At 36.9% G+C, this 12368-nt stretch overlaps 2 protein-coding genes across 2 annotated transcripts; one reads left to right on the top strand and one right to left on the bottom strand.

Annotated features, from left to right (window-relative positions):
- The first annotated feature begins 2042 nt into the window (after positions 1 to 2042).
- On the top strand, positions 2043 to 2990 carry LOC100916805 (olfactory receptor 52B2-like). Its single transcript, XM_003764875.2, has one exon. It carries the CDS (start codon positions 2043 to 2045, stop codon positions 2988 to 2990), a length of 948 nt encoding a protein of 315 aa, XP_003764923.2.
- A 7433-nt stretch (positions 2991 to 10423) lies between these two features.
- LOC100915337 (olfactory receptor 688) lies at positions 10424 to 11389 on the bottom strand. Its single transcript, XM_003766921.2, has one exon. The coding sequence runs from the start codon at positions 11387 to 11389 to the stop codon at positions 10424 to 10426; it is 966 nt and encodes a 321-aa protein (XP_003766969.2).
- Positions 11390 to 12368: the final 979 nt, after the last annotated feature.

The following is a 12368-nucleotide window of genomic DNA, read 5'->3' as shown; positions in this document are numbered from 1 at the left end:
CTATATAAATATTATTATTAATATTACTTGTGCCCATGTAGGTTTTACTCAGCAGAATATAAGTTCCTTAACAGTGAGAACCACTTTGTTTTTGTTTTCATATTCATAGTATCTAATACTGTGCTTGATTAATAGAGCTTAATAAATATTTGTTGAATTAAGGGGCAGTTTATGGGGCTAAAAGCAGGAAAAAAACCTAATAGTGAGTATAAATAGGTAGTGATATGGTTTATGGATCTTATTCTAAAATACCCCTTATAATGGTCACAAAAGGGTAAGCATATACTAATTAAACTAGATCACTTGCTTTCATCTAAGTCCAAGAGGAGTAGCAATCTGTACTGATGGAGCAAGCATACCCACACAGATGATATCACAGCTCCTTTTGTTTTGAAGTCTTCTTAGAGGTTGGATTATGTCCAGTGTGGTTATATTCCCTTATTCCATAGAAATATATAATTATGTTCGTTAATGGCAGGGGCTATCTCCAGTGCCAATGGCTATAGTAGGTAATTGACAATTTCTTATTTAATTGAATTAGATTGAACTGAACTTAGTTGGCATCTTGCCCTGGCTCAGACATGTTGCCAGGTTGAAAGACCTCTAAGTTAGCATATTGTAGAAGGGAATTCTCTTCAGAAAGAATGTCTTTTGATATCCCTTCTAAATCTGAAATTCTGTGGATCAATAAGAACTCAGCATAAAAATTATGATTTAAAAAAATCAATTTTTGAATAAAAATTATCATTTATATTTGCCAAAAAAGAGAAAAAATAATTCAATGACTAGCATATTAAACATATATTCAGTGCTGTCTTTTATATATATCAATATATCCCTCTTACCTTTCCTTCTTGGGAGGGGGGGAAGGGGAATGGTTCTCATTAAAGAATTAAAAAGAAAAAAAAGATCAATAAAACTCAACAACACATTTAGTCTAACTTCACCTATAATATTAAAAACCCATAGTACCTATGTTGTTTTTAAACAATAACTTTTTTACTAAACACAAAATCAGGCAAGAGAACCAAAAAAGAAAAATAATAAGATGCTCAAATCAGGTTCCAAGTGAACAGATAAAGCTGTTTTAACTCTCTAGATATAATCCTTTTAGGGGTATGCCTGTGTTTCATCAATTTTTCCTTTTTTAAAAATAAAATCTTAACTTGCATGGTACACTTTCCCTTCTCCCATTTCCTGGGATTGACAGATTCTAAGAGTCAAAAGATGGCTTGAGTATTGACCATGTTTTTTCCTTGTGGTGTGCCTTAAAGTAAATCATTGAATCTCTTTAAGCCTTAGTTTCCTCATTTTCTTTTCTTTTCTTTTTCTTTTTTTCAAGGCAATTGAGATTAAGTGACTTGGCCAGGGTCACACAACTAGGAAGTAAGTGTTTGAGGTCAGATTTGAACTCAGATTCTCCTCACTTCAGGATTAATGCTCTATCCACTGAGTTCCACTTTCCTCATTTTCTCAACTGTCTCAGAGAAGTATTATGAGAAAGAATTTTATAAATCTTAAAAGTATTCTATGTATGACACATTATGATTATGATTACAATTATTCTTTTCATAGTAACATGATGGACTCAATGTGACTTAATTATCTTATTCATCCATCTTTATGGGCTACCACCTCTATGGTCTCCCATCTATTTAGTTAATAATCAGCCAATAATTTTTTTTTTTAAAACCTCTTACATGCCATGTCCTGTACTAAGTATTGAACAGGCAAATCCAAAAAAAAAGTAAGATAGTTGCAGCCCTTAAGGATCTTATAATCTAATGGGGGAAGACAGCACACACAAGAAAGTTGAATGGTGAGGAGAAGGAAGAGAAGGAAAAGATACTGGACATGAAAGCATAGAAGAAAAACGAGAGAAGGTAGATTGGGAATACAACATAATCATAGCTGTTAAAATGCAAGTGTTATAAAAAGGCTTGATTTTTTTTTTAACCATACCCCATTCTAATTTTGTTTAGTCTTGGTCTCATTTTCTTATTCTTATTGTTTTTCAGTCTTTGCAGAAGGAATTTCAAGCTATGATTGAAAATAATTTCACAATCTTCCATCCCACTGTATTTATTCTGCTTGGTATCCCAGGGCTTGAGAGCTACCATATCTGGCTTTCTATTCCATTTTGCCTCATGTATGTGACTGCAGTGTTGGGTAATGGTGCTCTCATCCTAGTCGTCCTCACTGAGCGTAGTCTCCACGAACCCATGTACATCTTTCTTTCCATGCTGGCTGGCACTGACATACTACTTTCTACAACCACTGTGCCCAAGGCACTGGCCATCTTCTGGTTCCACGCGGGGGAGATTGCTTTTGATGCCTGCATCACCCAGATGTTCTTCATCCATGTTGCTTTTGTGGCTGAATCTGGAATCCTGCTTGCCATGGCGTTTGACCGATATGTGGCCATTTGTACTCCCTTAAGATACACAACAATCTTAACGCCTATAATGATTGGGAAAATTTCCCTGGCTATTTGGGGGAGGAGTATTGGGACTATATTTCCCATCATTTTCCTGCTGAAGAGGCTGCCATATTGCAAGACCAATATCATCCCTCACTCATACTGTGAGCACATTGGTGTGGCTCGGCTGGCTTGTGCCGACATCACCATTAATATCTGGTATGGTTTCTCGGTCCCAATGGCATCAGTATTAGTTGACGTTGCACTCATTGGTATATCTTACACCATGATCCTTCATGCTGTCTTCAGATTACCCTCCCAGGAGGCTCGGCACAAAGCACTCAACACTTGTGGCTCCCACATTGGGGTCATCCTGCTTTTCTTCATCCCATCATTTTTTACTTTCTTGACTCACCGCTTTGGTAAAAACATCCCCCATCATGTCCATATCCTTCTTGCCAATCTTTATGTTCTTATCCCTCCCATGCTCAATCCTATCATTTATGGGGCAAAGACCAAGCAGATTAGGGACAGTATGACTCACATGTTCTCTGTCATGGCCAAGGGGTAGGAGGCTCATGGTCTGGCTGAACTCTGAGTGATCTCCTTCTGTAGAAGATTCTGTGAAGGAAGTAGAGATTTGGGGAAATAGCCAAGAAATAATGGATTGATATCCAAATTTTTGTCCTAGGGAGATGTTTTACATATAAAGATTTAGGAGTCACTAAGTACAATATAGCCCCTTTTGGACAGATTTAGGATTTATCCCTATAAATTTCATATCCCTAATCATTATCTCTGTCTCTACTCTACAAAGATTGCACCACCATCATCCCAAATAACATTAATTAACACTATCATGTATCCACTGTGTATAGTTCACTATTATCTTTGTTTTCACAAGAAAAATTTGATTTCTGTGTTCAGAGATGTACAGAAAGGATGACAAAGAAATGGTTCCTGCCATTGGCCATTGGAGGAGTTTTTTAGTTGAGGTGAGGAAAAACAAAGATGGACTTTGATGACTCCAAAGGAAATAGAATTAAATAAAATTAGTAACACAATTAAGGGCAGCTAGGTAGGCAATGGAGAACAATCTGGTCAACTAGGGATAAATTGGTGTGGAAGGCACAACTTGCATCAAAATAAATCTTTGAGAGGGCAGCTAGGTATCACAGTGGAAAGAGTACTGGGTTTGGAGTCAGGAAATCTTAATATCTTGAGTTCAAATATGGCCTCATATAGTTATTAGCTGTTTGACCCTGGGCAAATCACTTAACCCTGTTTGCCTCAGTTTACTCATCCGTAAAATGAGCTGGAAAAGGAAATGACATCTCATCCCTGTATCTTTGTTAAGAAAATCCCAAATGGGATTGTGAAGAGTTGGACAAGACTGAAGTGTTGGATGTGACTGAAAATAACTGAACAATATAAACAAATCTTTGATGAAACTCAAGCAAAGAATCCAAATAAGAGCAGGAGGCCATGGTCTACACCAAAGGGAGATTTTTGACATGTGAAACTAAGAGGCCCTGCGGCATCAAGTATCCTGCTTTCTAGACATATATTTTTTAATCCTCTAATATATTTGATATTTTACTGAAGGTGTATTCAGATAAAAATCTTCTAGGCTTAGTGTTCCCAGATAAAGAGAGCAAAAGAATGGGGAAGGACTCCAAGTTCATAGGGAGTTGTTGAAAGAACTTGGGGAACTTGATTCCAGAGAAGTGAAGACACTTGGGGCAAATGATAGATAGCTATTTGTAAATTTTTGAAGAGCTAAGATGGATTAAATTGTTCCTCTTATCTTTTGAAGTCAGAACTAGTCGTAAAGATGGAAATTTCAAAGAGTCCCATTTGAAATTGACTTTTAGAAAAATTTTCTAACAATTAGAGGTATCAAAAGGAAGAATGGGTTCTTTCATGTTGGAGATCTTCAAGCAAAGACTGCATGGTTATTTGTTGGGAATGCTTTAGAAAGAATTTTTTTTTTCAGGTATGAATTGAACTAGATGGCAGCTGAAGCTTTCTTAAACTTTGAAATTTTGTGATACTGTTCATTCTTCTTGGAAATAGAGCTTCTTCTTTCTCCAGAATCACTGAATCTTAGAGTTGTATGTGACTACTGAAGTTCACTAAGTCCATTTGGGCAGAATGGCATAAATGGACATCCAGTCTGATCTTGAATATCTACAATGAACAGAAAACTACTATATCCTGAAGTTACTCTTAATTGTGTATTTACATAGCCCTAATAGCCAGGAAAATTTTACTTATGTAATTGTACCTTGGAAAATGTCTTATTTGCCCAAAGGGAATCTACTCTGTTCCCACAGACTACTGCAATTCTAACCTTTGCCAGCCACACATTTCACTGTCTTGTTCTCATGCTCTACTAGTTATAAAAGAGGTGAAATTCTGGGATAAAAGTCTTTTAGGAATGAATTGGTCAAGTGTATTGGGGATATCATGTGAGGAGAAGGAAGGAATAAGTTAAGAGAATAATGGGAGATAGGACACATGAGTGGATGCAGGATACTGAGCAGCTGTGATACCGGAAAGATTACAAAGAAGTGTACCTTATAATCAAGACAATATATAGTTTTGTTTTTTGTTTTAGTGAGATGCCTGACCCACCTGATAAGAATTTTCTTTACTATTCCAAACTTCTTACAACCATCATCTGATCTTTTTCTTTGTAAGTGACTGAGTGGTTTCCAGAGCTTCTTGGGAGAGAAGCACATGGTTCCAGATATCTTTCAGGAAATACATGTAGAGAGAGAACTGTAGACATGGGGGAAAAAACTTCCTCAAACAACTCCTGATTTATTTCCAGCTTTATTCCCTAGAGACAGATAGAATATAATCTGTCCTACCAGTCTTATACTACTTGGGCAAGATTAGGCTCTCCCTCTTAGTTTGATCTGAGATATTATTTCATTTCCAGATAAAGAATTCATTCAATCCTGAGGATTTTAAAAGCAATCCTAATATGTAGAACTTCTTTAATTTCAGCTTGCTTTCTGGATAAAGCAAGTTACCTGTTATTTTTAAAATTTAGGATGGTCTTTTGTGTAGCCAGATTTTGGGGCAAGGAGCAAAGCTGGTGAGAGTAGAGTAAGGGATATCTCTTAAGAAAAATCAGGAAAATGGCCTTTCTTGTAGACAGGCTTGTATGCCTAAACTAAAGATATTTGAGGCAGATATATAGTTGAAATTCTAACCTGATACATAACACTCTTGAACACTGGAAAAAGAACCCTTCTGGGGCCTTCTGCTCTTTGTCCTATTAGTTATAGTTATGGTGACATAGAAACTGTCCCAGGCTCTTTTCTATGGAAGCAGACTAGGTCTCAGATCATATCTATTCATGTAAGCCATAAACTTTACCTTGTATTTAGACAACTCCTGTGAATATACAGGTCATACATTCAGATGAAAAAACTGAGCTCTATATAGATTAAATTATTTATTTACCTAGGGTCACACAGTTAAAATGTCTGAGGTAGGATGCAAAACCAGGTCTTCTTGTAATCAAATCTAGTACACCATGCAATAATCCATATTGCCTCTAGACAGTCTTGTGGTTCTTAAACATATATTCTTTCTATTATATTTGTGTCTTAGTTGTGTAAGGTGAAAAGATCCTGCTGGGCTGCTGATAGAGAGGTCAAATCAGGGTTTTTTCCTCTGTGTTTCTCCTGGTCTTTTCCTGCTACTCTAATTCTCTTTCCACTGTTGCATAGAATAAAGAAGGCTATCTCTTTGAACTATAGAATAATGAGAAAGGTCTGTTGTAGAAACTCTCCCAACCATTCCCCAGACAGAACTTACTGCTGAACTCATATTTTTCCAGTTTCCAAGGGAAACTGGACTTTTGCTTTTACTGCTCCCTTCCCATTTTGGGAATTTAGAAATAGAAATCACTAAAATTTCCTTTCATCTAGTACTGAAGTCCTTGGCCAGGAATAATTCCAGCTACTTTTGACAGAAAATCTATCTTCTTTTTGTCTCTGTCTGTTTCTATCTCGGTGTCTGTCTCTTTCTTCTCCTCACCTCCCATTCCTCCAGTAACATATTGCAAATTATTCATTACCCCTTTCTTACAGTGTATTACCAATAATGAAAGGTTTGCAAATCAAAAATTTCTGTTTTACCAAACTTTATGATTTTTAAAAAATAACAGTAACTTTTTATTTTTCAGAATACATGCAAAAATAGTTTTCAACATCCACCCTTGCAAAATCTTGTGTTCCAAATTTTTCTCCCTCCTTCCGCCATCTCCCTCCTCCCCTAGACAGCAAATAATCCAGTATAGGTTACTATAAAATCCAGGCTAATTCTCTGGAGGGCCTCAAGATCAGTCAGAATCCAAATCATTTAAAGTCTTTGATCTTTGGGGGAGAGGGGGGAGTGAAGCAGGCAGGCAAGCTGCCACACAGCTTGCCAAATATGTATCCTGGATTCTGGAGTCTGGAGTCTCCATCCTCTCTCCTTATCCTGCAGCCAAGTGACTCTGACCTCTCTCCCCCAGCCCTCCAATTCTTGCTTATGATTACCTCACCATCACACATTCAGCAAGTACGAATGGTGAGGAGAGCCATCACATAACCATCTCATCTAAATATATGTATATAGAACCATTATCTCACATCGAATAGGTAAGTAGCCTTAAGTGCTCTGCTGTCTGATTTAAGTACACCTTTTCAGAGTTTCAGTCCTCTACAGGTTACACATGTGCAATTCTTCTTAACATAAAGACCAAACTTTTTAACCATCATTTAATATTAATTGAACAGAAATGTAATGTAAGCAAACTTTAAAGAACAGATAGGCTTTGAATTTTATGCACGCTTTTCAGTTCTAGGAGGGAGAGGAGAAGAGATATTCCTGTATCAGTCCTCCCAAATCAAAAGTTCATCACTGACATTTGTCCTTATGCACTTCAGGCTGTTCTTTTAGCCTGAGTAGGTGAAGGTAGCACTGGCAGAAACTATATTCCACTGGCTGTTCAATTGGTAAGAGTTCCAATCTCTCTTTACCCACTCCATTCTCATTTAAAAACCATGTGCCTAAGTTGAGTTCATTGGAGCTCACTGAGTATTTGCTTCATTTTCATGTCATGACCATATTTTATCTGAGAAATTTCTAAGGCAAGGAGAACATAACACTCTCCTTTAAAGGCACAGCTCCACTTTAGCTTCTGTATCAAAACAAGCTGAATATTTCTATCCCATCCAGTTGATTTCAACTTGGCTGCCATAACTCCTTTGGAAAGCGTATTATGTCCTTTCTTATAGTCAAGGATTTTGATAATATCCATTGCAAAATCAATATACTATCCTATGACATGATGATTTATCTGCTCCTAAACCTAAAGTCTTGGGGCAGTTAGAAGGCACAATGGAAAGAATGATGGGCATGGATTCAGGAAGATTGATTTTTAAATCCAACCTCAGACTTAGTAGCTGTATGACCCTGGGTAAGTCACTTAACCCTGTTTGCTTCATTTTTCTCATCTATAAAATGAGCTGGCGAAGGAAATGAAAAACCACTCCATTATGTTTGCCACCAAAAGCCCAAATGGGTCCTAAGAGTCGAGCAGACAAAAATGATTGAATAATAACACCTGAAGTCATTCTCCCTAATATTCAAAGATTTTATCACTTGCCTCTCCATTTCCATTTCTTCCCCTCTTCCTGTTTTTATACCAAATAAACAAAAACTGACTTGAGATGTGTATATCATAGCACATTTTAATGGGGTATATCACAGTGCATTTGCTGTGATTCACTTCCATTCTATGTGAACAGCAGCTCTACGTATGCAGGACACATATTCCCCTCATTTCCAACAGACACAAGTAGCCAAAGAACAAGAAGAGATGCTTGGCAAAAAATGAAGCTACATAAAATTGAATTAACTCTCAGGACTTCAGAATTGAAGATTACCAGAATGCCACATAGATTTTACCTCTAAAGAAGTATCTAGTTTACTGATAACCTATGAGTTCTCTGTGCAGACAGAGGGTAATTTTGAGCAAAATATTTGTTTGATGTTGGTTCAAAAAACCACAGAGTGCTTCCCTTTATTGTGTTTTTGTTTTGATAGATTTCTTTTGGTATTTTGTATTTTGGGGGGCAGATTTTAATGTTTTTTTTCTTACAACAAATATATTTTTCATTAATGTGACAAACCTTGTTATATCTATTTCCTGTGTGATACCCATATCATCACCTCCTCATTATGAAACCTTTCAATTTTCATCTAGACAGGGAATTGACAACTTTCAAGGATTCCAAGGTATTATATTTCTTCCTTTCTACCCTTCAAGTCTTCCAACAGAATTTGAGTTATGGAAGCATAAAGTATTGGGGACAAGATACCATGGATCAAGAACCTAAGATCAGGGAAGTGCTTTGCAGATGACATATGATTGATTGAATCATTTAATTTCATCATAGAGAACAACATAGCTGAACCAGATCAGAAAACATTTGGTTTATTGAATTATTCATCACAAATAGCAATGATTTCAATTTTCCTTAATAATATCAACTTAAGTTTATATATGACTTTGAGATTTACAAAACACTTTCTGCACAGCAATCTTGTGAACTAGGTAGTCCAGTAAGGCTTAGAGAAATTCAATGACTTTTTCATGTTCATCCACATAGTAAATATCAGAGATGATGTTCAAACTTAAGACTACTGACTTCAGGGTTACTGCTTTTTTCCATTTTACCATGCAATTTCCCAAAGTTTTCACAACTTAAGCTTGCCCTCCCTCGCTCTTCTCAAGTTCCAATTCAAATATTTCCTTCTCCAAGAAACTTTTCCCAATCCCCTTTAATTCTAATGATTTTTCTTTATTGATTTTTCATAATTTTTTATCTTATTTGTCCTTAGCTGTTTTCTTGTCTCCAAAATTAGACTGTGTCCTCTTTGAAAGCAGGGACTGCTTTTTTGTTTTTATTATACCCCCAGAACTTAATATAGTACTTGACATATATAGTAGGCATTTAACAAATGTTTGCTACTAAGAGATTAACATTAAAAAAAAAGATGTTGTGGGTGGCCAAACTTCTCTGCTTGGCATTTAAGACCTTTCCCAAGCTATTTCTGGCCTACCTTTTCAGACTTCTTCCACTCAAAGTACTTTATTTTATGCCCCTCCATATAAGATCATTCCATTTCCCATCTTGGTAATGAAATTTTTTGCACAGATTGACAAGGAATTTCTTTCTGAGAAATGTACTACATTTTGACATCAATATTTTTGCTCTCTTCCTCCAGAGTTCAGTGCATTTTTTCTGATCCCCTCTGCTGTTAGTGCCTTCCATTCTGCAGTTATTTTGAATTTACCTGTTATTTGCTTAACATATTTTATATATATTTAGAAGTGTACACAGAATCACAGAATTTAAGAGTTGAAAACACCTTAGTAGTCTATACACTAAAGAAAAAATATGTTGATTCTTCCTCTAGAATATAAACCCTTGATGGCAGGGACTGTTTTATTTTTGTCTTCATATTTTCAGTGTACAGCATAGAGCCTGCCACATAGTAGGCACTTAATGAATGCTTGTTGGTTAATCTATTAATTAATTATAAAATTCTACAAAGATGCTTAACTGCTTGGAGTGGAAAACCCAGGTTGAACTTTCCTTTGCAAATATTTGAAATTTGACTTTGACAAAGATTGTTAACAATAATAAAACAGTATTTACAGGGCTCCTGATTCCTTCCATAAACAGTATTCCTAAGGATATTATTTGGAATGCTAGTTTTATCAATCATCCCTAATCATTAGCTAAATAAATGGTAGGTTCGGAAGAAAAGATAAACAAATCTTTGAACCCTTGGTCTATTACACCCCCAAACATTACCACTGTATCTACATATATGCCTTGAAAAGAATAATTTACTATTTAGAACTAAGGACTCTGACCTGTGCAAATGAACTTCCTCTTGCCCAGGCTTCAGTTTAGGAGGTTCACAAAGTTACTTTCTGGACATTTCACCATGTTGTCCAAGTACCTTCTGGAAACCCAACCTAAGATCCTGAGTTCTGAGAGCATACACCATAGGGTTGAGGGCTGGAGGGATGACGTTATGCAGTACATTGAGGAGCACAGAGATTAGGGGAAACTTCTTTCCTACCAGGTGTGTGACAGACAGCACAACGATAGCTGTATAGAAGAAAAGGATGAGGATGAGGTGGGAGCTGCATGTACTAAGGGCTTTTGAAATGGCTTCAGCAGATTTCAGCCTTAGCACAGAGCGTAGGATCAAGATATAGGAGGAAAAAACCAGAGCCATATCAGTTCCAATCACCACCCAAGCCACGGCCAGCTGGTAAAATCTGTTTACTGTGATGTCATCACATGCCAGGCTGATAACCCCCAAGTTAGAGCACAAGCAATGTTCAATCTCATTTCTGGAGCAATAATGTCGCATGGCAGCCAGCACGGGCACTGGCATGACTAACAGGCCATTTCTGATTATCATAGATATTGCAGCTTTGAAAATAAAGGTATCTGTGACGAGAGAAGGATAGTAAAGAGGATGGCAAATGGCCATATACCTGTCAAAAGCCATGCAGAGGAAAATGCCTGATTCCATGCTCATAAACCAGTGAATAGCATATATCTGAGTAAAACACTCAGGAAGGCTGATGGTCTTGGCATTGAACCAGAAGATGGCCAAGATCTTGGGCATGATGGTGGTTGCCAGACCTACATCCACTACAGCAAGAATGCCCAAGAACTTGTACATGGGTTTGTGCAAAGTCAGATCATGCCATATAGTCATCAGGATGAGGAGATTGGCAGTGAGGGCTAAGAGGTAGAGCAGTACCAGGGGGAGAGAAAGCCAGTGCTGCCATCTGTGGATGCCTGGGAACCCCATTAGGATGAATTCAGAGATCTGCAGATGGGAGCTGTTCAGGGTACTGGGGACAGGAATCATAGCAAAAGATACCTTATTAATATCTGCTTGAGAGTGAAGGGAACACACACACACAAATCTGTGGCCAGAACATCAGATAGGTACTGGACTGGAGATGAAGGGCATGTTCCTTTTCCCCAAAGCTTCAGCTGTTCATATCTGTGCATTACATTTGCTTCTTCTCTGGATACTGGAGGGAGTCTAAATAAGTGAAGCAAAAATGAATAGAAAAGTCTTTGTCAGGAAAAAAAAGGAGGTTTTTGTCTTCCAAACTATGATGAACATTTTTGTGATCTGTATTGACAGAATTTCCTTCCTTTAAAACTATCAGTTGTCACTCCAGGAAACCTTCCTTGAATAATATCTACTGCCTATCCACATCCTGGGGATGCCAATCTATCAAGAAGCTAGCCAGATTGTTAACTTTTCCTTTATTGGACTGCAAAATCTTTAATAACAGATTCTATGTCTTATTTCATTTCTGTAACTAGTTTCAAATATAATGCCTTTCACTTAACAGGGACTTCATTGATATATGAGTTTAGAGAGATGATAGCTAGATATAGGGAAGAATCTATTTAGTCTGGGAAGAATAAAAACCTGGAGTAGGTGCCTAAAGCAAAAAAAGGGTGGTAGTGTCTTGTGCTAGAAAATTTAGAACTTCATTTACTAGAAGGTAGGGGACTGCTCCCAGTGATTTTTCTAGATATCTCAAGGCTCTGGGGTTCTTAAGTGTGTATATAGGTCTATGATTCTAGGAAAGTTCTTAATCCTTTCTTAGTAAAGCCCATGGACATCTTCTTAGAAATGTATTCTTAGAATACATTTAAAAAATTCAATATAATTGAAGAAAATGATAAATTTCAGTTAGAAGTTAGTGAAAATAAAAATATATATTTTTCACATCCAAGTTCCGAGCTCCCCAAAGTCTATCTTGTGAGTCTTGGGTCCCTTAGGTTAAGAAATCCATATTCTAGAAACTTTGAGTTACTACCAGCAA

Source organism: Sarcophilus harrisii, chromosome 3 (assembly GCF_902635505.1).
Source record: "Sarcophilus harrisii chromosome 3, mSarHar1.11, whole genome shotgun sequence".
NCBI classification, from domain to species: Eukaryota; Metazoa; Chordata; class Mammalia; order Dasyuromorphia; family Dasyuridae; genus Sarcophilus; species Sarcophilus harrisii.
The sequence above is the reverse complement of the archived record's forward strand: the minus strand, read 5'-3'. Positions and strand labels throughout refer to the sequence as shown.

What these genes read in the sequence shown, in the direction of transcription:
- LOC100916805 (XM_003764875.2), top strand. Translation starts at nt 2,043, where the DNA reads ATGATTGAAAATAATTTCACAATCTTCCATCCCACTGTATTTATTCTG.
- LOC100915337 (XM_003766921.2), bottom strand. Translation starts at nt 11,389, where the DNA reads ATGATTCCTGTCCCCAGTACCCTGAACAGCTCCCATCTGCAGATCTCT.